The following is a 27,795-nucleotide window of genomic DNA, read 5'->3' on the forward strand; positions in this document are numbered from 1 at the left end:
GAAAAGCCCCACGCATGCACACCAATACTTATCCACAACCCACAGCGAAGAGCATTACTGTAAATGATGCATCGTTTCTTCAGCGTGCTATGATTGAAATCCTCGTAGAGGTAAATAATTCTGCTGCATACATTTCTGATAAACTTTGCCATGTCTATGGAGATTCCTGCATGGGTGCCAACAGTGTGACACTTCAAAGTTGGCAATAGGGTCACTGTCGGTCTGCCTCGCACCGGACGACAAAGAACCGTCACCACGGAAAGTTGATGTGCTCATCTTAGAAGACGGACGGGTGGAGGTTCGGCACATCAGAGCACAGGCTGGTATTGGATACGATGCCGTGTGGGACATGATAAAGACTTTGGGATACCGGAAAGTGGGTTGTTGCGATCCCCAACTGCTGACTACACGCACGGATGTGTCATTGCAGTTGCTTCAACGACATGCCGCAGAGGGCGATGACTTCCTAATGAACTCCACCATTCTGTCCCCGGAGTAAAACGAGAGAGCACGGATTGGCGTAACACTATATCCTCAAAGAAGAAGCCCACAACCACACAGGATGCCAAGGGGTGGCATATTGGTTGGCTTCCTGCCTTGCACTTTGCTACGTTCAGGCGCTCCCAATGAACAAGACAATGCATGCACGCCCTACCACCTGTTCGTGCGGTCCAGCAATACGGAAAGGACAAGGCAGTTTAGCAGTGTGTACGTGGCTGCGTTCGAGCTCCTGCAGCGCTGGAAGAAATGCCTGCAACACTGACACATCTCCAGTAACTCAAGAAGATATTGGTACACATACATTTGTTTTAAAGGAGCCGCGACGGCGCAGTCGGTATAGTAACTGGCTACGGGCTGGACGATCGAGGGGTCCGAGTTCGAGTCCTTGTAGGGTCAACAATTTTCTCTTCTTCACGTCGTCCAGACAGACTCTAGGGTCCACCCAGCATCATATACAATCGGTGCCGGAGGCTCTTTCGCCGTGGGCAAAGCGGCAATGTCGTGAAGCTGACCGCTGACCTCCAGCTAGTGCCGAAGTCAAGAAAATGTGGATCTACACATCCACTCCACATACGCCTTCATGGCGTAGTGCTAATCAGTTAAGCGACTTTCGGTACTGCCAACGTTGGAACGAATTTGAATTCAGAATGCAGTGGAACACTTTGACTTAACAGCGCGGAATGCTGGTTGAGAAACTCTCTTCCAGTTGGTACTGCAGTCTGTACAACAGAAAAGACAAATCCAGAACCACGAACACACAAGAAAATATTACATAGACAATTTGGATGTACTAATGACCGAACCAGCAGTGAACATTCCTCAGAACTGATTTGCTATGTTGGAGAAATACAGAGACTGCTCCTCCATGCTAATGACGAAATGCAAATAACATGGACGACAAAACTTGGTAGAAACCTGCGGACGGAAAGGGAGAACAAACTGCCAACTGACTGATAATTTGATGGCTGAAATGAAGAGGAATAATCGTATTTAAATGTTAGTGATTACCAATAAGTGTGCACTGTTGGCACATATTTGCAAACATCTGTTCGTCTTCACATTCGCTTCCGTCTTTACTGCAACTCTGTTTACACCCTCTCCTTGGCTTAATTTAAAATAAAAACTGCTACATGTTTCGGCCTTTCTTGGCCACCTTCCGGCAACTGTTCACTTGATGAAACCGCTACACTCCGTCAGTTCTTATGTTAAAATATTACATTTTCGTTCACACTAAAATACGTTTGTTTGGGAACATAACTCTTTATCTTTTCCTGCGGCGTCCGTGTTTTATGTTGTTTTATTTAGCACTCTGAACATCGGCGTGGTGTTGTTATCACTGTATGTTTATGTGCCTCATCACACACATTAAGACCTAACGCAATGTAGCGGCTTCTACAAGTGAACGGTTGCCTGAGGATGGCCAAGTATGGCTGAAACATGTAGCAGTTGATTGTGACTTTCGTGTTATTTTAAATTAGGGAGAGATTGCAAACAGACGAAAGAGAATGTGAAAAATGATACATAAATGCAACAGGATGCAGAAATGCAGTACTATTTATTAGCATCTTAGCAATTCTGACAACTGGGTTTAACATAACAACTAACGCAATGACTACTGAAACTACCAGTACTGTTATTGTTTACAGACCAGATACAGTATAATTACAGCATTAAGGTCTTCATGCCAACACAAAGGTGAGACCGCAATAATGTAGGCCTATGTTTACAAAGGGGGGCGGCGACGTTTTGGCTCTTGCGCACGTGAACTTCCCATGCAAACATATATATATATATATTGGCCAACTACAAACATATTTTAGTCCGTGCTACGTATTGCATTCTCTCAGAGATCCCCGTCCTCTGTGAGCGCAAGCAAACAATCATCATAAGCAAACATACGTTCTCGTACATTGGAGTTTGTTAACTTCTTAGTCAAGTACTTTCTGTCTATTAAATTGATTCTATATCACAGAAACTTTACTTCATTGATGTGTTGCACACTTTTCGGTTAGCTGCTAACATTCACTCTACATTAAAAAGAAATGATAATTGTGAAGCAGCGTACTTAATTAACTGCCGTTATTCTCGCCTTCCATGTAAAGGACACATCGTGAAGTTGCCAAATTACTTCCATCTAGCGCCGAAGGTAAGTTGCGTGCAGTAATGCAGTAAAACCTGGCCTTGCGACGAGCTGATCACCCGCCCAAGGAGTCCTACCGAATGTGTATGATCTAGGAAAACCGAAGTGAACGCAGAAGTTCATGAAAGTAGGCCTAGGCTCACTGGGGCTGTAGTGACAAGAAAAGTAAAACCTGCCTTAAACGGACCCTTCATTAAACGGAAATCTGTCTTAAGCGGTAATATTTTCAGGTCCCTTGACTTTGGGGCTGAAAAAGATGTTAAATAACCTGGATTAAACGTAAACTGTCTAACGCGGACAACGGAAATCAAAATAAGCCTTTATACGGAAAATTTCCAGTCTTCCGGAATGCATCGTTTAGAATAATTTTAGGCATCCTATACATTCTACAGATTTTGTTTCCCCTAACTCTTTAAAATAAGCTTCTAACAGTACTGCACTACCTGCACTGAGATTCGGCAGAACTGTTTTCCCCTTCTGGAAACTGTATTCAGTAAGGGCTCTAGGCCTACAGTTTTACTTTAGTCTAGCAGGTGTCATCATGGCTACAAAGACAAGAGTTGTGCGTGATCTTAACACAAGATTAAAAGTGATTCATGCGAGTGAGCGAGATAAATTGTCTGTTAAGCAGATCATGAAGATGTTTAACGTCGGTAAAACTCAAGTGTATGAGATTCTAAAGAAGAAAACGGAAATTTTGAAGCAGTGGGAAACCTGTGCTAATGGAAAAATAAAAAGAGAACTTGAGAAAACTGTAAACGAAGACGTTAATGAAATAGTGTGGGAGTGGTTTGTCAGTGTGAGGGCAAAAAATCACCGGTTGTCGGGTCCTATGGTACAGGAATATGCTAAAAAGTCGCCGAAAAACTGGGGAAGACTGAATTCAAAGCATCTAACGGATGCACTGATATATTGGGTTTCTGGACTTTATCCATCGTCCTAGTTTTTACGATAACAAAAACACGACGTTTCGGAAACTGGATCTGTTTCCGTCCTCAGGTGAAGTAAGAGGGGAACACCTATTCTGTTGGGTCCGTTAGAAAGAGCTAGCCTCAATCACTGGACAAACCAATGTCAGAGTCAGAGTCACGTTACCACTGACGGTCAGTCAGTCTGTCTGTCTTGGTGTCGAGCCCCAGCTGGGGCTCATGACCAGATATTTCTTTTGTATGAAAGTTACTGTCCTGTCCATGTGTAGCGCCCTCTCTGACGAGAGGTCGGGTCTGTCATTTGTTAGTCAGTCNTGTCTAACTAGCGTAAACAATGGAGTAAACACGTCTATCTAATTTAGAACTTAATAGAAATGAATGTAAGTATATATCTCGGCATACAGATCTTCTATGTGAATTGGCGACTTCATTGCTGATAATGGGGATCCAAATGGGAGAAAAGTCCAAACTGGGTTGGCTAATTTGGTTGGCCGAGCATGCCATATGGGCCGCTTCCTTGTATTTCCTATACCTGATGTGGCTTTCAATATCCAAAATCTTAGCTTCATCCCAGCCTACCCTATGTCCCTCTTCATAGGCATGTTGAGCTAGTTTAGATTTTTCTAGAAGACCTTCTTTTAGGTTATGCCTATGTTCCCGGAGCCGCACGGCCAGAGGTCTGCCTGTTTCGCCAATGTAGCTTCTGCCACATTCACAGGGAATGCTATAGACGCACTGTGCCGTCTGTTGCGGATCTCTTTTCGGTCTAGTTTTCATAAGGGAGTTCCTAAGTGTGTGTTTCGTACGGAAGATGGTCCTAATATTATATCGATTACCTATCCGTTTAAACTTTTCAGACACACCCTTCACATATGGAATATAAACAGAACACAGAGGGCTTTCCTCTTTCTTCGGACGACTACTGCCCTTGGAATTAATGACCGAGTCAGTAAAACCTTTGGGATAACCGTTCAACTGAAGATCGTGTCTCAGGTTGTTAATTTCTCTGGCCAAATCTCGTCGATCTTGGCATATGGTAGAGGCTCTGTCGTGGAGACTTTTTATCAAGCCTCTTTTCACATGCGGCGGATGGTTAGAATTGAAGTTGAGGTATTGGCCAGTGTGGGTGGGTTTCCTGTAGACCTGTGTGGCTAGTGCCGTCTTTTCCCTGATGACCAGAACGTCCAGAAATGAGATCGCATTGTTAGACTCAGTTTCCATGGTGAAGCAGATGGAAGGCCTTAAACTGTTGAGGTGGTCGAAGAAAGTCTGTAATCTCTCTGGACCATGAGGCCAGACTACAAAAGTGTCATCCACGTATCGCAGCCACAACGATGGTTTGTACGGAGTTGAGTCAAGAGCTAGTTTTTCAAAATGCTCCATGAAGATGTTGCTAACGATGGGCGAGAGAGAATTTCCCATAGCCATGCCATCTTTCTGTTGGAAGAACTTGTCGTCAACCTGAAAATAGGTGGTTCTCAAACAGACTTCCAGCAGCTCCATGATGGCTCCGACCTGCAAGACAGACCGTTCCGTCAGTGTGACATCGTCGTGTAGCTTGTTTTCAATGACATGTAGGACCTCGTCGACTGGTACATTAGTGAAGAGACTGACAACGTCAAAGCTAACGAGAGTATCTTCAGAATGAAGGCTAACAGTCTTTAATAACTGAACGAAGTGGGCGGAATTCTTGACGAAAGAGTCGGATTTACCAGCAAAAGGAATGAGTATCTTGTGGAGAAAGCCGGCCAGTGCATAGCAAGGAGAACCAATCGAACTTACTATAGGCCTCAGAGGAATACCCGCTTTGTGATCTTGGGCAGACCATACAGATGTGGAGGTTTGCTGTGATATGGAGTCAGCCTGTGTTTAAGATCGGTCGGAAGAGTGGTTTTATATTTAGGAAGGAGTTTCTGTACTTTCCTCTCCACCTTAGCTGTAGGGTCTTTGGGCAAGGTTTCGTAAACTCCGGACTCTAGCAACGCAACAAGGATAAGTTAAACACGTTGCAAGAACTGTCTCGGTTCTAGATGCCGTTATTTGGATAAGTCAAGCAGTGAAGAAGTTGTGACCAGAAACTGTGACAAAGTGTTTCGAAAAAGCAGGATTTTCTACGGTAGAAGTTATTCCTAGTGTTTTGTCTCAAATACGTTTATGTCCTGGCTTAGTTATTATACCTTGATTAAACGGAAACCTGGTTTCAGCTGAAATTTTTTCTGGTCCCTTGAGATTCCGTTTAAGACAGGTTTTACTGTACTTCTACTCGCCTGTCCGTCCTTATGGCACAGAGGCAACTCTGCAATCACTTCCAATTACTTAAGCCACTAAAACCTCTCAATGCTTTAAATCCCAGTCCTCATCCTATTCTGGTGGCGTTAGAAGACAGCAGAATCCTGAGAGTCTATTTTAATTGTGAAATGGAGCAAAGCAAATCTATAGTCTGAATCACAGATCCGTGTGCAATAACACCTGACTTCTTTGTTAATCTCAAATCTTAGAAATATAAAATTATTCTCTTAGAGGTAAATGGAAAAATACTATTTTGCAGGTACCACGCAGAAAACACAGCCTCTCTATTGTTGGGAATGTGTGTTTACAGCGCAGTTGCAAAGCAACGGAATTTACCTGATTCTTTCTTTGCGCATTCGTTGCCGCGGGAATGTGTTTACCGAGTCGTGCCTAGTAATGAACGTCTATTCTGACTTCATTATTCCGGCTTTCGGGCATCACGTCACACTGTTAATTGCAGAACTTCCGTTGCGTAGAGCTGAGGAATAACAATAAATGATGTGTTGCGAAGGTTATGAAGGGAAACGGTCGTGGCTTATTTTACTGCACTTGGTTGAAGAGTCAGTCTGAAGGTAGGCCTAGATTCGAACCTGTTGAAGCTTACAGCATAACCATTAAAACTCGCCTGTTTGAGTGATCATTAAGAAAACTTCGGCATATTCATACTCAGGATTACCGCCTCTCGCAAAATTAGCTTTCAGTTCAGAACAATCAAACACCTTGATATTTACATCTAGGTAGGTCTACTTTTAATACAAAACAAAATATTGTGATAACCAAATAACTAACTAACTAACGAACTCTATGGAGCTGACCCCTTCTTGAGAAGCCGCCAGTTGCGCAGCTACTAAAAAATGTATCAACATTTTATAGAACCTGAAGGTCTATTACAGTGTCCTTATCCTGAGCCAGATAAATCGAGTCCATGCCGCTCCATCCTCTCTCCTCTCCTCCCATGCCTTTGGGCTTCCTAGTTCCTTTATGACATTTCGTAACAAAGTGCTAGCCCCACGTCCAACCCTAGCTGGAGGATTACCCCTTGATGGCTGTCCGCGATTGCTCATTTAGTATATTCGCAACTACTCCTCATACCTGGAGGCCGTCTCCTCCATCCGCAACCTGAGGATGTGCCACGCCGTGGTGACAAGGGACTCACTTAGAATGGAAATATATTTTGCACAACAGGGCTTCTGCTTGAACTACAAACTGGAAGGTTAACTAACTATACTGCTCGTTCTGTAACATGGGATGGATAAAGTAAGAAAGTAAAGGTATCCCTATAACAGGCCGTGGAGGCCCATAGGGTTTGAGACGTTGAGGTTCCCACATTTTCTAGACAATCGGCTCATAGATAGCGGCAAGGTTGTCAGCCCTACGCGCCGGCCGCCCTTTACCTCCAAGGATATTTTAAGAATATTCCTGGTACTCATTTCTGTTAGAGGCTGAGTCGACCCCAGGGCCATAGTGCGGCCGGAAGGATTAGGTCAATTAAAAAACAAATCCAATGACCTCATCGGGACTTGAACCCGCGACCTTCGGCTTGTAGCATAGTGCCTCAACCAACTACGCTACCGCGTGCCCGCACAGGTTCATAAAACGTTCGTAATTCTATGATCTTTCCCCATACAGAAAGGGATATTATTTTAAAAATTGATATGAGTGAAGTTTTACACCGGTCTCAATAGCCTGTATGTTAAAACTGTACATAAATAATCAGTCGACCTATGCTAAATCGGTTAACCTTTTCTTTGCCCCCTTATTCTTTTCTTTCTTCACTTCTTTTGTTATCTCGGCCCTTTTTCCTTTCTTTCCTTCCGCAACCTCTCATTTCTTTCTTAAAATGTCAATTATTTTAAAATTACTGAGAGAAGGCACTAACGCACGGTGATGCCACACACCTAGCCTTCTTTTCTATAAACTCGTATACCTTCAGATGTGACCCTGCTCAAATGCACTTGTTGCATCAGTTAACAGGTTAGCTCGTGTCTAGAGAGCACTTGTCAGGAATCGCAGGTAACTGCTTCAAGCTTAATCCGAAGGAAACCTTACTGAATAAGTCTAGGTCAAGTGTGTGCATTGTTAATACGCTAAATCCTGTCAGCAGACGAGTTTCTTTTCTTTTTTCTCTTTCTTTGTTTGCGAAAAGCAAGTTTGGATGTCTTTAGCACATGAATGTATCACATCCATTTACTGTACCTACAGCAGAGCATGATAAAGTCGAGGCAAATCCACTCCACTTGTAATTAACGCTTGTTTTAATACCTGAACACCAATCACAACTTCGGAAATCATGTCCCAATTCAAAAGTAACAATGAAATGTTACGTCTTTTGGTGTATACACATATGGAATGTACAGTAGGCGACAACAGTTGGCATTTAACAATTCTTTTTCAGCAAAACTATCCGTGTGGGATCACTTCAAAAACACGGGCTCACTTGCACAGTGAACATAACTGCCCTCCTGCAGAACGCTATGCTTCACTTCATCATTCCCCAAGTGGAACCACATTTTAAGACACAGTTACTGGATTCTATAGGATCCGAGGCTCTCGCAGCGGTGGTTATCTTCTGGGATAGTAGTCTGCTGAAAGTGAATCGACGTTTCGGATGAACATATCGCCTCCATTTTCGTGTTCGAAGCTATACAACCAAAGGCAATTAAGAAAGCGTTATTAAAAATGCAAAACCAATAACTCCGTTAATGTGTGCCCGAAAAAATATATATCAATTTATGAAATCGGTTGAGGGTCCTTGTTGAGGCGCATTTAGGTGCAGTTGTCTCCTATACAGTGGCAGAGGGTCACAGGATCAGTTCCTTAAGTAGCTGAGAGCTATTCTGCAAGCCATTCTTACGGAACCCGAAACTAGATCACCGCGTTCATCAAAACCAGTTACTGGACTCCCAACTTTCGCGAGATAATTTTTAATACAATATTCTCATCAACGCTTAGTTGCCCGAAGGTGTACTCCCCTGGGTTTCCCCGTGAAAACTCTGTGCATTGTGACATGCTCTCGTCTCCCGGATGCATTTTACATGGAGGCCAAGATGAATGCCTGGCCAGTTGCCACGTATTTAGTGACTAGATAAGGGGTTTGGATTGGTAAATTGATTTACTGGACTCTTATAACACGCAACTACAAACAACTGTAACCGTTTCACTGATTTACATACTTCGCAATTCACTACAGCATGCGTTAAGTCTTCTTAGTCTGCCGTGCCTCCACCACTTGTTTGCCTGGCAACGGCTCCCAGCAGTGCAGATTTCTCGGCTTCCGTGTTCAACGTCCATTCCGGCTACCGACTGCCTCATAGCTCCTCGTGGGAGCAACCCCTGGCCAGTGTCTGCCTACCACTGGATAGTACTGACCGTACTGACGGCCTGCAGACTCACAATCTCAGACTCAGGCTCAGTTACTTTATATCTGGCGGGTTACCGCCAATCAGTTCGCCTAGGCGACAAGCTCCTTGAGACTCACGACCAATAATTTTATTTGCCAAATGAACACTTGCGGTTATAGTCCTTATGTAACATTGGTCTGTCGTTTGCAATTGCTGGTCGTCGCCAGCGCAGTCATTCTCAGGTCTGAATCCCGCAGGACTCATGACCACATTTTACTCTCTCAGACTCGAGACTCCCCAACCTGGAGGGCCAGGTCCCCGTATTTATATCACCCAGGAACAAAGTGGTTCGGTTATACCCCCAGGCACTGGGTTCACTTTAGTTCGCCTCCTACGGCCTACAGTACGGTGGAGGTATGCGAACCAACCTCCACACGGGATATCACTGACTCCAGCTCAGTTTCGGGGAGGACACCGTACAATACACCGCTTCCAATAGCTCTTCTATTGTTGCGTGTTTCCTTCCCAACTCCACTGCTGTGTCAGCCTCTGTTGCCTAGGAAATGTGTTTACAGAGTCACTGTCTAGCAACAGGAGTCTTTTGATTAAACTATTCCGGAATTCAGCGGACATGTCACAATACGTTTCGCATCTTCGCAATGCGTGATATATGCCTCGACATCACAGCCTTACTGAATCACTCTAACAATATCCGGCGAGAAGTACAAATTACGAAACTCCTTATTATGAAATCATATGTATCCTCCCGTTACTTCCTCCTTCTTAGGCCCAAATACTGCCCCAGCATTGTTCTAAAATATCCTCAGTATATACGTATGCGTATGCTCTACCCTCAGGGTGAGAGACCATCATCACACACTCATATACATGGTCTGTTCAAGAAGTTTCGGGACTTCTGAAATAGCGCGCCAACTCGACGTCTTAGCAATCTCGGGAAAGTTGTGCTGCTGAGTGGCGTGCTTCCTAATTATCATCATTTCTGCCATGTCATCCTACTGTGATTAGTCATCGTCCTAGAGCTATTTGTTCACATACGTGTAAAGTGTGTCTTGCGATATTCGAGATGGCCGATATCAATGAGAAGCGTATTAATATTAAATTTTTTCCGGGCCGCGCCATAGCTCAACCGGTTAGTCGCTGGCTTCCCATCGCGGGGGCCAGGGTTCGATTCCGCGTATGGTCAAGTGGAATTTGTGGTGGACAAAGTGGCGCTGGGGAAGGTTTTCTCCGAGTACTTCGATTTCCCTTGCCAATCTTCATTCCAACAATTGCTCCACAATCACCCTCACCTATCATCTGGGGCTGGTACAATAGGCCACAAGTGGCCGCAGTACAAAGGACTTAGTCCTACCCCTTATTTACTTACTTACTTACTTACTCATGGAGCTGAGCCCTTCTGGAGGAGCCGCCAATTCTGCAGCTACTCAAGAATTTCCCAGCATTTTATCGATCCAGAAGGTTCATTACCGTGTTCACAAGAGCCCTCCACTAGTCCTTTTCCTGAGCCAGATCTATCCAAACCATACCATCCCATCCCATCCCATCCTATCTCTCGAAGATCCATTTTAATATTCTCCACCCACCTACGCCTTGGTCTTCCCTGTGGTCTCTTTCCTTCTGGCTGTCCCAACAATATCCTATACGCATTCCTCGTCTCCCCCATTCGTGCTACATGACCTGCCCACCTCATCCTCCTTGACTTGAGCATTCTAATTATACTCGCACTTGGAGAAGAGTACAGGTTATGAAGCTCCTCATTATGCAGTTTTCTCCAACCTCCTGTCACTTCATCTCTCTTCGGTACAAATATTCTCCTCAACACCCTGTTCTCGAACACCCTCAGTCTATGTTCCTCCCTTAATGTCAGAGACCATGTTTCACACCCACACAGAACCACAGGCAAAATTATAGTTTTGTATATTCTAATTTTTATGTTTTTGGACAACAGACGAGAAGACAAAAGGTTCTGGACTGAATGGTAGCAAGCACTACCCGAGCAAAACTAGGGGAAACGTTTGCGGAGACTCACGAAATGACGAAAAACGTTTATGGTGATCAGTGCATGAGCCGTCCACGTTATGAATGGTTTGCGCGATTTAGGACGGTCGGCAGTCAACAGTTTGGGATGGTCCTCAACGTCATGTGACGACGCTCATGTCGCGCAAGTTCGTGAAATCGTGCGTTGTAATCGTCGTTGGACGGTGCGGGAAATAGCAGAAGAGTGCAACATGTGCAACATATCGATAAGTTCATGTCATGAAATTCTTACGACAAAATTAAAAATTAAACCTTCTGACACAGAATCAGAGACAGGCGGGCTGCCATCTGTCAGGAAATTTGGATCGAGCTAGCGATGAAAACTTTCTGAAAAGAAATAATAATTACAATTCACTGTTTGACCTTCTGGCAGAAATTCCTTGTGAATGATTCCTCTGGAATCGAAGAAAATGGTTAGCAGTGTCTTTATTAGACTCTTTTGCATGCGCACTTTCTTTGGTTTCCGCTTCTTTGGGCTCAACCACGCTGCACTCTGCCGCTTTGTGAGAGGCTCATATTGAAAACACCATGTCTCGTCACCAGTAACAATCGATTTTGTAAAGTTTGTATCACTTTGGGCCGAGCGTAACATGTCTTTGCAGTGTTCCACTCTGGCATGTTTTTCATCGCCTGACAGCGCGTGCGGTACAAACTGGGCACAGACCTTCCGTTTGCCCATATCCTCGGTCAAAATTTGATGCACAGTACTTTTTGGTATTCCCGAAAGCTCCTCGATGAGTCTCGCAGAAAAAACATCTGTCTGATGCAAGAATTTCGGTCACATTTTTCACATTTTCTTCAGTGCGACTTGTTCTCGGCTTTGATGCACGTGGAGCGTCTTCAATGTCCTCCATGCTGTCACGAAATACAGTGGAGCCTCGCTTAACGAGCACCTCTCATAACGAGTGGTTCGGCATAACGAGCAAAACAAATTGTAAAAGGAATGACTCGCATAACGAGTGACGAGAGGGGAAGTCCCGGATTGTGCGCTTGCTACCTCAGTCTGTGTTCAGCACTCGTTCCGCTAGCATCTTAGTGTCGCTTGTGATCACACATTTTTCCAAACTTGTGTTCAGACATATTATTTGTGATTTTTTTTGTGCAAAGTTCAATAACCCTTGCAAAAATGTCCCCGGAGAAAAAGCCGCAAAAAGACAGCCATAAGAGAATAAAAATAACCGTAGAAACGAAACGTAAAATCATTGAAAAGCGAGAACGAGGTGTGAGCGTGGCTGATCTTGTGTTTCACAGCAAGAAGTTGTGCAGGAGAGTTTGTCGGAGGAGGACGTAACAGCAAATCAGCAATCTTCTGGCGCAATAAGAGAAATGCTGGAAGCATGGGAAACTGTTGCATCGTACACTGAGAAGCATCACCCTAATAAGGCAGTGGCTATGCGCGCTACAAATTTATTTAATGATAATGCTGTGGTGCATTTTCACCAAATTTTGAAGCGTCGGCAAAAACAAATGTCTCTAGACAGCTTTCTAGTAAAAAAGAATTAGATATGTATCATAAATAATAAAGTAATTATTTCGATTTTTTTTTCTACAAATCGAATTCACATTCCAGGTAGCTTCATTCCGCATAGAAGAAAAGATGAAGATGATTCACGCTCCTTAACAATGTATATATAATTTTCTTTGAATAAACTTTATACATAAATTTTGTTTAGTATTTTTTTCGGCATGGAACGCATTATCGTATTTTACATTAATTTATATGGGAAAAAATTGTTTCGCATTACGAGTAAGATTCTGGAACGATTATGCTCGTTAAGCGAGGTTCCACTGTACAGCATACCATCGAAAAATGTTCCAGCGACTCAAACAATCACTACCTTACACACTTTTCATCATTTCGTACGCTTCTCCGGCTGCTTTGCCTAACTCAAAACAAAATTAGATGCTGGCTCTCTGTTCAACCGCCATTTTCCGACGAGCGTCAGAACAGTACTGTTACATTCAAGGTCATAACACTTGATGCAGCGATGCTTGCGCCTTGAAATTATACACAGCCACAGCTGAAACTTTAAGAATCTTAACGCCATAACTCGCCAAGAGATGTCACTGCAGGGCAAAATCTAAAAGAATGAGTCGTAACGGATCCTGGACACACCGTGTATGTGCAATTATTGAAGCCCAGTTCCAAGTGACCGAAAACTAGCCCAGTAAAGACCAAGTAAAGACCAGCTAAGTCAATCTGGCCATCAAATTACATTCAAGGAAACCTAAATCATAGCCATACGTGTGGGAAATATGAAGCGTTCGGTGAATGAACCGGGAATATCACAACAATATAGGTACAGACGCGGCTTTGATGGGAGTCGATAATGGGACCTAGTTATTAGCACGATTCCGCAATTTCTACACTATCAGATTAGTGACACATTCAAGTTAAGCGACATTGAGCTAGGCCAGGTACAAGATGGGTGACCTCTTGACTTAGCATAACCACATCCTGGCTAAGTACCACCGAGTCGGGTCGACTCTGAACGGAGACCGTTTCACTCCACTAGAGGCAGAAGTTGTGACTCTAGTTTTATGATAAGAGCACGTGTAGAAGCATCAGTTCTTAGTGAGTAAACTATTAGGCAAGTTTTGCAAATGAGACTAGTGAGAGAGTCTAGCGGAAATCTGTACATCCCATTCTAATTAACGGCTTTCCAGCAATTGTGCTACACCTCCTCCTTGAGTTTCGCACTACTCTTACCTTTCAACGCTTCTTCACCAAGACAGCTGTCACGACGGAATAAATGAACAATACAATGCTTGGCCTTACCTCTCTCTCATTGTTGCCGAAGCTGATGCCGAGATTTGGCATGGCTCTCAAAATGGCCACTAAGGACTGGATCGTGTTACTGTAGACGACAGGCCTGTACTGCTTGAAGTCCTCCGGCGTGAATCCGCTTTCATGGATAATTCTGATAAAGAAACGACATAAATGTCATAAGTTTCACTTTAATCACATATTTAACAAGGAAACACCGTCTGCTAGAATACTTCCAAGGTATTGCTGCGGACAGTTTTAACTGAACACATTCTGAGATGGCGGGCCTCAAACACCAAATGCAATGTAGGAACTGATGTTCTCAAAGCGGTGGTTAAATCTTCTGGCATATATCGCCCTGTTGTTCTTTGAAAGTCAACAGACATGTATTCACGCTGGTATATTGCTCGGTTTATTCTTCAAACCTGACGATGGAAGCGATATGTTCCTTCGAAACTGTGGTTGACTTTCAAGGAACTACACGGCTATATATCATAGAAGACAATATTCACCAAATGCAATCTTTATGGGTTACATGCCGTGTGTAGCATGAACAGTGAAAACTACCGAAACGAGAGTTACAGATCGATTAAAATAGCTCTATCAGTATACATTCTGTCATGAAGAGCATGCCTGTCTACTTTGCTATCAAGAGACAAATATGGTACATATATTTTAAATGTTCTTCGAACGAGGTCCTTAGGATGGACGCATCACGAAGAACTCATGTGAGTTCAAACAAATGCTTTATCTTCCAAACTAGGGAACGGGTTTCAATTAAATTCTGTACTCGAGTCAGCAACAAAAGTTGTCGGGCGAATTAGATTTCGGACCATGTCCGGTCAATATAAAACCTCCTCTGACCTTCCATCAAGCTCAAATTCACCTTCATTTAAACCCCCAAAAATCATATAGTAAAAACATGTAATCTTTTAAATACGAGGCAGAGTCAGTAAACAGGTCACAAATTGATATAAAACGTTAAACATGTGATATTCGAACCTGGGGAAAAAGAATTTGTATTTCTCGACATATTCTCCACCAACATTAATACACTTGTCCCATCTGTTTACCAGTGTGTCCAAACGCGCAGCACAGAAATTTTTGACAGTTCCTCAGTCAATTCTGTACCCCCGTTTCATCATCTGAGACTTTCGAACGTCCTTGAGAGAATTTCTCGACCCAGCTGTGAACCGCTTTACGCGAAAAACACTTCTCACTTCCCACACTAAACACGAAACACTGCTTTACGAATATTCTTTGTGCTGAGTCCTTTCGCCGACAGAAATTGCACAACAGAACGCTAATCTTCGGTACTACATTCCTCAACCACGGTCGCCATTATCACTACTGAAACCAGCCTCTGAACATGAGCATGCGCGTCTGTTACCGAGACTGGCAAGCAACCTAGGGATACACACAGAAACCTATTACGTCCATTGCAGCTATTTTACTTCCATTTGTGACCTATTTACTGACGCTCCCTCGTATATATAACTTCAAGTTAAAGCACTTCCCTATCCGAAATCTTGAATAAATGTAACGAAACACAATTCTTTGCCCTCTACAGTGACACTTGTAGTGTGACAGCTTCAAAGCAACATATTTTAATCTGCAATAACTGCAAATCAAGACCACTGAAGTGATATGTTAAATCGTAATTATTGTCCAATAGAAGGTCGTCGGAGATGTGCCACGTCGTAGAACTTACATAGGATCGACAACTGTTATTCATTCCTGCATCTGATGCATCACTCTGTGCGAGTCACATGTCCAGATCAATCATCGCCAAAATACAAGTTTCATACCATGGCAAAAACAAAATAGGCGGGTCCAGATTGGCTAGCATTATCCGGCATGCATTTCTACAGAACACATCGTTAAAGCTTTCATGCGGGTAAGTGATGACTACGCAACTTCTGTAACATTCAGTGGCATCGCTATACCCGTAACAATCTTATCGTCCCTAACTTGACGCGATCTCAAATTAATTAAATTGAAAAAAGCAATTTCACAAACGTAGTCTACACTCTACAGTCTACAGCATACTAAACAACTTTAAAATGAATTTTGTCTTCTGGAATATAAGTCCGTGTAGTCCGACGGAAGTAGCTTAAACAGCAAACAAACAAACAAACAAACAAACAAATATAACGAGACCAGATCACTGAAAAATACGTTATGTCCACAAAGGTAAGAATTTCGGAAAAGGTATAATAATAATTAGAATATATGTACAAAACTATAATTTTGCCTGTGGTTCTGTATAGGTGTGAATCTTGGTCTCTGACATTAAGGGAGGAACATAGACTGAGGGTGTTTGAGAGCAGAGTGCTGAGGAGAATATTTGGACTGAAGAGAGATGACGTCACATGAGGCTGGAGAAAACTGCAAAATGAGGAGCTTCATAACTTGCACTCTTCTCCAAGTACGAGTATAATTAGAATGATCAAGTCAAGGAGGATAGGATGGGTAAGGCATGTAGCATGAATGGGGGAGATGAGGAATGCATATAGGATATTGGTGTGAAAGCCAGATGGAAAGAGACCGCTTGGAGGACCAAGACGCAGGTGGGTGAACACTATTAAAATTGGTCTTAAGAGAGATAAGTTGGGATGGGACGGATTGGATTGATCTGGCTCAGGATAGGGACCAGTGGAGGGTTCTTGTGAATATGGTAATGAATCTTCGGGTTCCATAAAATGCTGCGAAGTTCTTGAGCAGCTGCACAACTGGCGGCTTCTCAAGAAGGGCCACCTCCGTGAGTGATAATAATAATACGGCAACGGCGTGAAATGTTTCTGTCCCTCGACAGTAAATGCCCTAGTGTCAAACTTCATGGTGTATAGCATTCGGACTGTCCCGGATCTGTATTTCGATTCTGAGATCGTGTACCCTAACATTTCGTAAATTTCTTTAGTCTTTCCAGCCAAATGTCGCGATCACGTCTTAAAACAGGCCGCGACCACTTCCTTTCAAATTTAATATTCACAACCATTCTATAATTAGATACTGTATTATCCTTGTCAATTGACTAGGCTAAATAAATAACTCCATGTAGGATAGTATTTTTTAAAAGGCTCGGCTAGTTACGAAAGTCCCCTTTATGGAAACCGAAGGTTCAGCACTCACTTCACACGGTAATCACTGTGAAATTCGAAGTTTTCACGTTGGTTACATTGAAGAGTCTTATCTTCTGGGATTGGTAGAAATTCAGCGACGGAGGCACTTAGTTCCTCTCCTGCCAGACGATACAGAGTGACTTTCCAGTACTCTTCACGGTCTCTGCACTTGGGCACCCCGCCATGAAGACGTGGTCAATTAAACCTCGCGAAACAAGCAAGATAAAATTCTGTCCATTGTCTAGACGTCTGAATAGGCAGGGAATCTATTTGGATGGGGTGGCAAAGAAACTACTGTGCCCTTTCGGGGAATCGAACACCGGTCATCAAGCCCGTAGCCATCAGCTTCACTGACTGCATTATCCCGGCTCCCTTCAGAGGAGCGAGTCAACTAAGTAAATAATGTATCATCTGCTAATAGTATTAGTGGTCGATGTGTCACACCTCTGAGACTTAAATTAACGTAAACGGACAATATCTAACACATGCGCTAGTTTTAACTTCTTCCATGCTATGAAGTAGATGTCTCGGGTATAAGCAGTGACCTTTTCTGTTAATACCCCGGCAAAAATCAATCATTCCTGCTATGTTTACAGGTGAAGCTACACATGCCCCACGCAAAGTTATATCACCATAGCAACAAGCTCTAAAGGAACATTTCTAGCAGACTTCCCTTCCTCCATAAGGAACAAAACTGTAAATGTAAGCGGTGCACACTTAACGGGCGCGCCTGGCAGGAAATATAAATGAATTAATCAACACTAAAGAGAAATATCCCTTATTATAAAACATTACATTCACGTACAACTAACTATACGCTGATTCGTGGTACACAAATTGAGAATAACTCATTACTATACAAACAAACTCCGTGGTTTTAGTCTGCAAGCGGACTATACCAACCGAGCGACCGCCGCTTGTCGATGAAGTTAGTGCAAACGTTAGCGGAAATACAGGTGGGCGAAAAAACAAAAAAACACATTACCGTGACTAATATGGTGTAGGACAACCTCTGGTTTGCAGAACTGCTTGCGGTCTCCTTGGAATGGATAAATAGAGGTCCTGTATGATATGCAAGGGAATCTTGTACCATTCTTCCTGAAAAACATGGTAAGTTCTGTTATCAATGATGGAGGTGGAGAGCGCGCACGCAGATCGCTCTCCAAAACAGACCACAAAGGCTCAATAATACCGTATGTCCAAAAAATATCCGACTTTGTTTTTTTCCGCTGTAAGTAATGGACAAAGGGGTGGGGAAACTGAGCGTAGTGGTAGAAGGGACTTTCATGCGCATGCGTGATTTTTTGCTGACTCGCAACACTGACGGATGCGTCTGTGGCTGCCAGATAGCGAAGTGGTGTAACACGTGTTCGTCGCATTCTCGTTTCACTCAAGATGACAGAACGCTTGGAGCAGAGATACTGCATTAAGTTTTGTCAGAAACCTGGGGATACCCAAGCGGAAACAATTCGTAAAATTCAGCAGACTTTCGGCAATGATGCAATGGGGGTCACTCAAAATAAACAGTGGATCAACCGCTTTAAACATGGGCGTATGTCGGCGGACAGTGAGCAGCGTTCCGGGAGACCGTCAACGCTGATGAAGAAGTGCGGACACTGATCATGGAAGACCGTCGTTTGGCCATCCGTGAAGTTGCTGATGAGGTTGGGATCAGCAGAGGTTCCGCAAACACAATTTTAACTGAGGATTTGGGCATGCGAAGAGTGGCGGCAAAATTTGTGCCCAAGCTGCTTCCGCCTGAGCAGCAACAACTCTGCCTTGAGGTCGCGCAGGACATGCTGGAGTGCGCCAACAGGGATCCTGAGTTCCTGAAGACTGTGATCACTGGTGACGAGTCGTGGGTGTACGGATATGACCCGGAAACCAAGGTCCAGGCGTCACAATGGAAGTATCCAACATCCTCGAGGGCCAAAAGAGCACGACAGGTTCGGAGCAATGTGAAGGTGATACTGACTGTTGTGCATCATGAGTACGCACCACTAGGCCAGACTGTCAATAAGGAGTACTACCAAGAAGTCCTCCGCCATCTTCGTGATGCAGTTCGGCGCAAGAGACCGGAGCTGTGGGACGCACGCAACTGGCAGCTGCATCATGACAGTGCCCCAGCTCATTCATCACACCTGATCCAGGGTTTCCTGGCCAAGCACGGCATTCCGCAGGTTCGCCAGGATCCCTACTCTCCTGACACGGCTCCTTCTGATTTCTGACTGTTCCCGACACTGAAGACACTGCTGAAAGGCTGCCGTTTTCACAGCCGCGAGGACATCATACAGAACGCGACGGCGCAGCTGCATGCCATTCCAAAGAAGCCTTCCAGAATTGCTTCCAGCGATGGAAGGACCGCTGGGCTAAGTGTGTGGAGTCACGAGGGGCCTACTTTGAAGGCGATTAGGTATTGTAACCACCCAGATACAGAACTTTTTTCCCCCGGCCCAAGGTCGGATACTTTTTGGACAGAGTAGTATTGATATCTGGCGATTGTGGGGGCCATGGCAGATGTGACACTTCATCTTCGTTTTCAGAAAACCAGTCCTGGATGATGTGAGCTATTAAACACAGGCATTGTCGGCTTGGTAAATGGCATCACCATTAGGGAACAAAGTTCGCACCATGGGATGGACCTGGTAGCCCAAAATGGCCACATAGTCGTTGGCAGTGACGTGACCTTGCAGGGTAATGATTGGTCCGAGAAAATATCACGATATGGCTGCCCATACCATGATCGAATCCCCGCCATGTTTCACTCTTGGCAGCAAACAATCAGGATCGTAAGCTTGGGATGGCGTTCTCCATACGAAAACTCAGCCAGAAGTCGGAAACAGTGTGAAGGTGGACTCATCCGACCAAATGACCGTCTTCCATTGCTCCATAGTCCAGGTTTTATGACTTCGGCACCACACTCTCCTCTTAGTGGTCTTTTGATCACTGATGAGTGGCTTTGGAATTGCAGCTCGTCCAGAAATACCCTGCTTGTGGAGTTCCCTTCGTACTGTTTTGGTGCTGACAGGGTTTGTGAGTGTGACATTGAGTTCAGCAGTCACTTTTGCAGCTGTAGTCTTCTTATTTTTCGTCACAATCCTACGCAATGTTCGTCTGTCTCGATCACTCAGCACACATTTCCGTCCACGCTGGTGCTTATCGGATGCGGGTTTTTCAGTCCTCCTGTATGCGGTCACAATCTTGGATACTGTGCCTCGCGAAACACCAAAAACCTCGGCTACCTTTGTTACGGAAGCACCCACCATATGGGCCCCAACAATTTGCCCGCGTTCGAATTCTGTTAGCTCTGACGTGATGCACAAAAAATTTCACAGAACACTGTCTCGACAACAAATGAAGCTTGCAACATACTGCGGAGTTGTACAGGTAGTGGTGTTGGGCAGATAGGGCAGTGTGACTTACAAACGCGCTAAAATAAACACTTCAGTTCAGGCATGCATTTCACGAGGTGTTTCCATATTTTTGTCCATCCTCTGTAGGATGTCACGTGATCACCGCAACGAATCCTCACGCCCGTTAATTTCGGTTTTCCAGACCGGAGCCGCTATTTCCTTGAAATACCTTCTCAATTATCCTCATGAGGCTGAGTGGACCAGGTTCCATACTCACTACTTCTCAGAAAAATTGGTAGGGCCGGGAATCGAACCAGGACCTCTGGATCTGTAGTCAGGAACTCTGACCACTAGACCACATCACTATACATTGAATAAATACAGGATAAAGTCCGGAATAAGGCAATTTGAGAAGAGGCGGAAATGAAAAACAAAAAGACGAACGACTGATATGTTACGGATGTGTTTATGGAATGGAGACCATACGGGTGCTAGAAAAGGGGTAGGCAACAACGAATCTGGCGTGAGGATAAGAAATTAATGAAGGAGCGTGAGGCCTGTCTGAGGAACAAGTTGAAATTCGCCGAGAGAAGGTTAAAGTTGGCGCGAGGAACCGTTAAAGGGAAAAACCTTCAAGAAGACAAAACAGTCAATAGTAGGGCTACATTGACTGCTGCTACTACGAGTACAAAGGAAAGCAAAACTGAATACAGACCTATAGAAACTCGTTAATGTATGCTTTAACAGTCGCTACATTTGAATAATAAAACATTCCTGATTTCAACAGTCTATACTCCATGCAGACTTTCTTTTGTTTCATTCTCTTAATTACGAACGTATTCAGAAGGTCATGTTCAAATGTATTCATAACATCCACTTGCACACATGCAGGTCTTCTTGTAAACTGGTCGTTAACTTGTTTCCTCTACATGAAACCTGGAATTGGTACACAATATTTCGTAAAATTTCACGAAAATCCATCCAGCGGTTCCGAAGATGATTCATGCGTACCGAGAGAAGAACGGGCTGAAGGGGTTCTGCCGGGTTGCCACCGCGCCTAAAACAGCATTATGCCGTGCGCCCCTCCCCCCAAGATGTTTTGATCATACGAACGGATTTTCCTGAACATTAGTATGAATAAGGTATATAAGGTATGCAGCCTACACAACAATATTCTGTATTTAAAAAAAGTAAGACGTTACTAAGGTCATGACTACATGAAGAAGGTTCCGATACGCGGGCGCCCCACGCTACAGTCGCTTCTACCGGCATAAAAACCAGGCCAACACGTAGAGGTCGCAGAGTTTCTTAACAAAAAACGTTTCTATTCTATTAATCTCTGGTTTCTAATTTCAACTTTTATATGTTTAATTTAAAATTTTATTATCTAAGCCTTTTAAATTTTAAATTTTGACCAAAAGACTCAATTTATGAATTTATGCAAATAATTTCAAGACATAATAAGGATCCTTATTTGAAGAATTAGATAAAAATTAATTGCAATTCAATAGCTGAAGCTTGAGCATTGTACGCCTGATGATGGCCTGGTATAAGGGTCGAAACATGTTGCGTATTTAAAAACAAATATGAACAAATGTTGATACAGTAGTGACGTCTTTGTTTTTTAACCTCAGAATATTGTTGTGTAGACTGAACTCGGATAATGCTTGCTACCATTCAGTTCAGAACCTTTTGTCTTCTCGTCTGTTGTCCAAAAACATAAAAATTAGGATACACAAAACTATAATTTTGCCTGTGGTTCTGTATGGATGTGAAACTTGGTCTCTGCCATTAAGGGAGGAACATAGACTGAGGGGATTTGAGAACAGGGTGTTGAGAATATTTGGACCGAAGAGAGATGAAATCACAAGAGGTTGGAGAAAATTGCATAATGAGGAGCTTCATAACTTCTACTCTTCTCCAAGTATAATTAGAATGAGCAAGTCAAGGAGGATGAGGTGGGCAGGTCATGTAACACGAATGGGGGAGACGAGGAATGCGTATAGGATATTGGTGGGAAAGCCAGAAGGAAGGAGGCCACAGGGAAGACCAAGGCGTAGGTGGGTGGACAATATTAGAATGGATCTTAGAGAGATAGGATGGGATGGTTTGGATTGGATAGATCTGGCTCAGGATAGGGACCAGTGGAGGGCTCTTGTGAACACGGTAATGAGCCTTCGAGTTCCATAAAATGCTGGGAAATTCTTGAGTAACTACAGAATTGGCGGCTCCTCCAGAAGGGCTCAGCTCCATGAGTAAGTAAGTAAGACTGCATACCTCATACACCTTTATACACCTTATTAACATTAAGAGAGAGAAAAAAATAGTATGAACATGCCACTAGAAGGCCTACCGCCTCTGCACTTTTAAGTATACCATCAATTATACCAACATGACGGCTAGTCCAAGTTTCAAGGCGGAAGGAACACAGCGACACTACTATCATACGGTCGTAACATTTGTGTGGTAACACATTTTAGAAAAATATACAACATTTAATACTGAAACATTTTTCGTATATTGTATTCCAAAATAGCAATGGCCGCGTGAAGAAATACACGTTTAGATTTCCGTCTGATGATAACTACAAGTTACTGGAACTAGGCATGTGCCAATGTGTACGCAGATCATAAACATGCCTACAAATTATTAACGAAAAAGACTTCTACAGATCTATGTTAACAGTTGCAAATATGGCTGCGATGTGAAGGCTTGACGTTATACCTGAGAATTTAAAGCAAAAGGAATCTGTAAGCTTCATTAGCGAAAATTACGCACCGAGAAGGATCATTAAACAGTTTACAGTTCTTGCTGTCCTCGCCCCACAGCTTGAAGCACTTGACGGAAATTATGCTTCGTAAAATATGCTCAGAACTTATCGGAAGGAGAAATGAGGTGTCCATTTCCCGCTTCTGGCTGCTATCTAGCTCAACCGTTGTGCTGCATTTATCTGTTCATAGCTACACAACACAACACAACAGAAATGGAACACTGTTAACACCTTTACCTGACACAGACACTGTTTTGCAGCCGAACAGTTACACTATCACAACATTTGCTCCTGTTCACCATCCTCAACGGCAAAGAGAAATATATGAATTCTTTCACTACACGCTCCGACTCTTCTGTCGCGGCCACTGGACTGTCTGTCCGAAAAAATCAATGCCAAGAGAGGTGAAGAACTGCTATTAAAGAAGACAGAATGTTCCTTTTTGACTAACCAAACGCCACTTCAAACCCTTCTCTCAGTTGAGGGTCGTCCACGAGTTCTGGCTTTGCTATTCTTGCCTGCGAAGAACTGTTTCCACAGTTTTATTGGGACGTCTGGACTATGAATTTGCGATTTGCTGAACTAAATTCAAGTCCTCATTAAAAAGAAAAGAAAGGCGGTTCGTACCCATTTCACAGAACGAATGGGCAATGACTCCTTTTAACTCTATTTTCTACTGCGACGGTAGGCTGCAGTACATACGTAATATGCAGTATCAATTCAGTTTTCCTACTGTGATAGGACGCAGCGGTAGGATTATTAGTAACAATTTATTTTCAACAAGCCTCGTGCAGTCAGAATTCAAAAGAGATTCTGGCAGAAGTTATGGAGATACATAAGGGGTTTCCTTGCCTCAGGAAAGCAAAATAAAGAGCCTACTATAGTGACTTTCAACGGACTGCACGGCGTTATATCACAGCAGATTCAACGCTTCAAGTTAATTAATATCTTACTACAGATCGCTAAGACTTGTGATTTGAGCCGTTAGAGCGTTGCAATGTGGATCGTTCAGATTTACGACTCGAACTACCGTAGCATTTACAAATTTTATAAACATTTTATCCAAATCCGACTTTTCCAGCACCTCGTCTAATTACGTAGATAGGAGAGCTTCGGTTATGGGAGATTCTGGAAAGCACCCAGCTTGGCTGAAGATGCCAGAAGCATGGTCGCTAGAATTTTGGACTTTCTGACGCAGCTCACCAAGTCCGAAATTCCAGATTCGGGTGGCAATTCAGAAAATTCGGAGCTAAATGTAATGTGGGTTTTAAATTCATGGGGTCGTTAAGTCGGGAAGTTGTGCATCAACGTACGGCTGTACTGACTACAAGGACAGGCACTGTACATGTACAGTCTACATGCAGGAAACGAAATCTTGTTATATTCTTGTTATGTATTATTATAAATTAAGAAGATCGTAAAATTATACAGTGCACACCTAACGAGCGAATTCGACAGAAGAGATTATAAATGAAATAATTAAATTTATAACAACAAATACTAAATTCACCTGTAACTATTGAATTCTAGCTTATAATACTCATACTGGTGAGTAATCAAAATTATATAGCCCTACTGAATGAATATACCATCAGCATTAAGTGTTTTAGTATTCACTGCTATCACGCATTCTAAACGTAATTAAGTTGTTCAATAAATCTTCAAAGTCGAACTGCAATGCACCGCTATATTAAAAAGAATTAAGAATGCGATTTTAAACAAGTCTCAATTCAGTACAGATTCTGTTTATTTTTTTTCGACTGCAATTGTGGTCTGTAGGCTATGGCTGAATGCAGAACACATACACATAATGTTCTGTTTGTTTAATTACCTAAAAAAACTGCTAAAATCCGTGCCACAGCCCAGGCGGTTACTCACCGGCACTCCCGTCTCTGCAGCCAGGTGGGATTTATGTTGGGTAGAGGCACTGGGGCGGGTTTTCTCCGAGCACTTCCGTTTCCCCTGCAAATTCGCATTCCACCAACTGCTCCATAATCAATAATAACCTTATCATGACACAATAGTCTCGATACTGATAGCTACAATAAATAGCTAAAAAAAAAAAGAACTCTGTAACAAGTCTTCTATTTTTCTCTACAACTTCTGTCCTCACGTTACTCAGATCTGCCTGGTGAAAAAGTCTTCCGCAATCTGAACGCACGGAAAAGCGCGAACACAGACTAAAGCGTAGATCAAAAGACTGTACTGTTGCGCAATTCTCATCTACGAATATTCTGCGATTCATCAGTTAAGTTTGTGATAAAATTGTGTTTTTCCTTTCATACTCCTTCATCAGAAACACACACCCCAGTTCCAGGAATTCATAGCTTGCATCTGATACCGTCGTTAAGCACCAAGCCGTGAATTCTCTTGTAAGCGAAATAACACGACCCGCTTCCTGTTCGTGGCGAAACTCGTCTGTGATCTCAGTCAGTGGTTCACAGCAGCAGTAGGACAACTGGCATTTCATATCAAATTGCTCAACAGTTCCTTTTAATTCCTCATCTGATGTGTGCAACTGCAAGAAAATCCAAGCCATTAAAAAGCATACCTATTGCATAATCTCCTATATATAGACCCCACAATTACACGCACTTTCACAGACTTGGTTTCGCTGCACACTACGTAATCTCCACAGAGACCAGCAAATGTATGTTTGAATCTATGGCTCAAGATCTTTCGTACAATACTTTTTCTTTAATTTTTGGAGATATCGTTATCAATAAATACAAACACGTTTCCGGTGCCATACACAAACACTTAGCAAATCACATATAACATAAAGTGCAAGTAATAACTCTTTCTCATCAACATTAACGCCGCTCCCTCAACATTTTCTGCAGAGCCGAGCAGACTGTTCGGATCGCGTGGAAGCAAATGTTACTCCGTTTATTTGCAGCCAAAAACAGACACGCGTAGCATAAACACGGCGCTTGTGGTCTGTCATTTACGCTAAAAATCATATAAGCTGGTGAATTTCAACTGCGACATACTGTCACGTGGTGAGAGCTAAACCAATCGCCATCATACCCTCTGCTGCCCGTGCGGGCCGATCTCTCAATGTTCCGTTCGCGATGGAATATATACAGTGCAGCCTCGATAACCCGAACTAATTACAGCATTGATGTGTTCGGACTATCAATTCGTTCTGATTACTGGATTTCAAACGAAAAGTTCGAATTTTTTAGAACAGATATTTATTAAAAATGTATAGGCACATGCTATATAAAAACAACCAAAAATTTGCCCCGAACCCACAGACGTTCAACTATACGCCGGGCTCGGGGCAAGCGGAATCAGTTACATCTTTCAGCGGCAGGAGATGCTGGTCCATTAATACACAATACAGTACAACGTCGGTAATTCGGCCGTGTGCTAGTCCGACACGTCAGGCATCAGGCGCCAGACAGGCGTCCGAGACCTTGTGTAGTTTCTGAAGGCAGCAAAGGCTGGCTTGTATTCAGTCGAGCTTGACAGGCCTCGCTAGTACAGTCTTTCAGTTCTTCGGTACTATACACTGCTGCACAGTGCTTCTCATACAGCGGCTGATGTGTGCTGAAGACACAGAGTTCTGACAAACGTAAACGTCAAACTTGAACTTTAAGTGCTAAAGCGGAAATAATTAAGAAACTTGGTAAAGGTGAACAACTTATTAATTCTACTAAAGAGCACAGTGTTGGACGTGCTACGATATATGCCTTGAGTGCCTTCAATACGTCATAAATGGGCCGAGAAAAACAACGTGCAAGCTGAAGATATCCTCACACAGAAAGAACTGCAAGGAAGAGTTCTAAAAGAAGCATTTAGAAACAAAAGACAGAAAACTACTGACGCTTTAAAAAACTCAGTGAAATGACGCCCTAAATACTGAATTAATGGACACACATTCACAGTATAGATTTAGGTATGCAATCTAAATAAATCATAACAAATTCTATTAAATGATAATTCTGAAACTCCTATGTTGTACAGTACGGCTTAATAAATTTGTTCCGACTTTTCCCAATAATCCGTCGTTTTCGGTAATCCGGCGATATCTTGGTTCAGTATATATCGGATTAGCCAGATTGTATTGTATTATGTTAAGTAAAATCATTTGCTTAAATTTACAACTTTTAGAGGCGTTCTTCTTTTGTGTGGTGCTGTCAGTTCGAATTAAGGTGATTTCGGAATACCGAGGTTCCACTACATAACCGGAAAGCGATAACAGTACACAAATATTTGTTTGTAATTAATACAATCTGTCGCATGTTCTTAGCATTATAATACTCGTATAAATGCATGCGGCACTAATGCTGCGACATCGCAGCCCTATGAGCCTGTCTCTGCACGTTTCACTTCAGTCCCACTTTACACTGGCTACATTACGGGACTCCACACTGCTGGGCTACTAGCGCCTAGTATGCACTGAAATTCTTCTCCATGCATGCCGTACGCAGAGATACAGTCTAAGACTGGTTAACACTTCCCATACTGGAAGTTATGAGGAATGGTTACGGTTCGTGCTAATTATCAAACATTTACA

General features: G+C 43.2%; 1 protein-coding gene across 1 annotated transcript in view; it reads right to left on the minus strand.

The window, feature by feature from the left end:
- Positions 1 to 27,795, minus strand: part of LOC111869440 (guanine nucleotide-binding protein G(o) subunit alpha) — a 182,460-nt gene that overhangs the window by 96,955 nt on the left and 57,710 nt on the right. Inside the window, exon 3 of the mRNA XM_023860979.2 lies at positions 14,038 to 14,179. Coding sequence (XP_023716747.1) covers positions 14,038 to 14,179 — 142 coding nt within the window. The remainder of the gene's footprint in view (positions 1 to 14,037; positions 14,180 to 27,795) is intronic.

Source organism: Cryptotermes secundus, unplaced genomic scaffold, assembly GCF_002891405.2.
Source record: "Cryptotermes secundus unplaced genomic scaffold, Csec_1.0 scaffold1037, whole genome shotgun sequence".
Lineage (NCBI taxonomy): Eukaryota > Metazoa > Arthropoda > Insecta > Blattodea > Kalotermitidae > Cryptotermes > Cryptotermes secundus.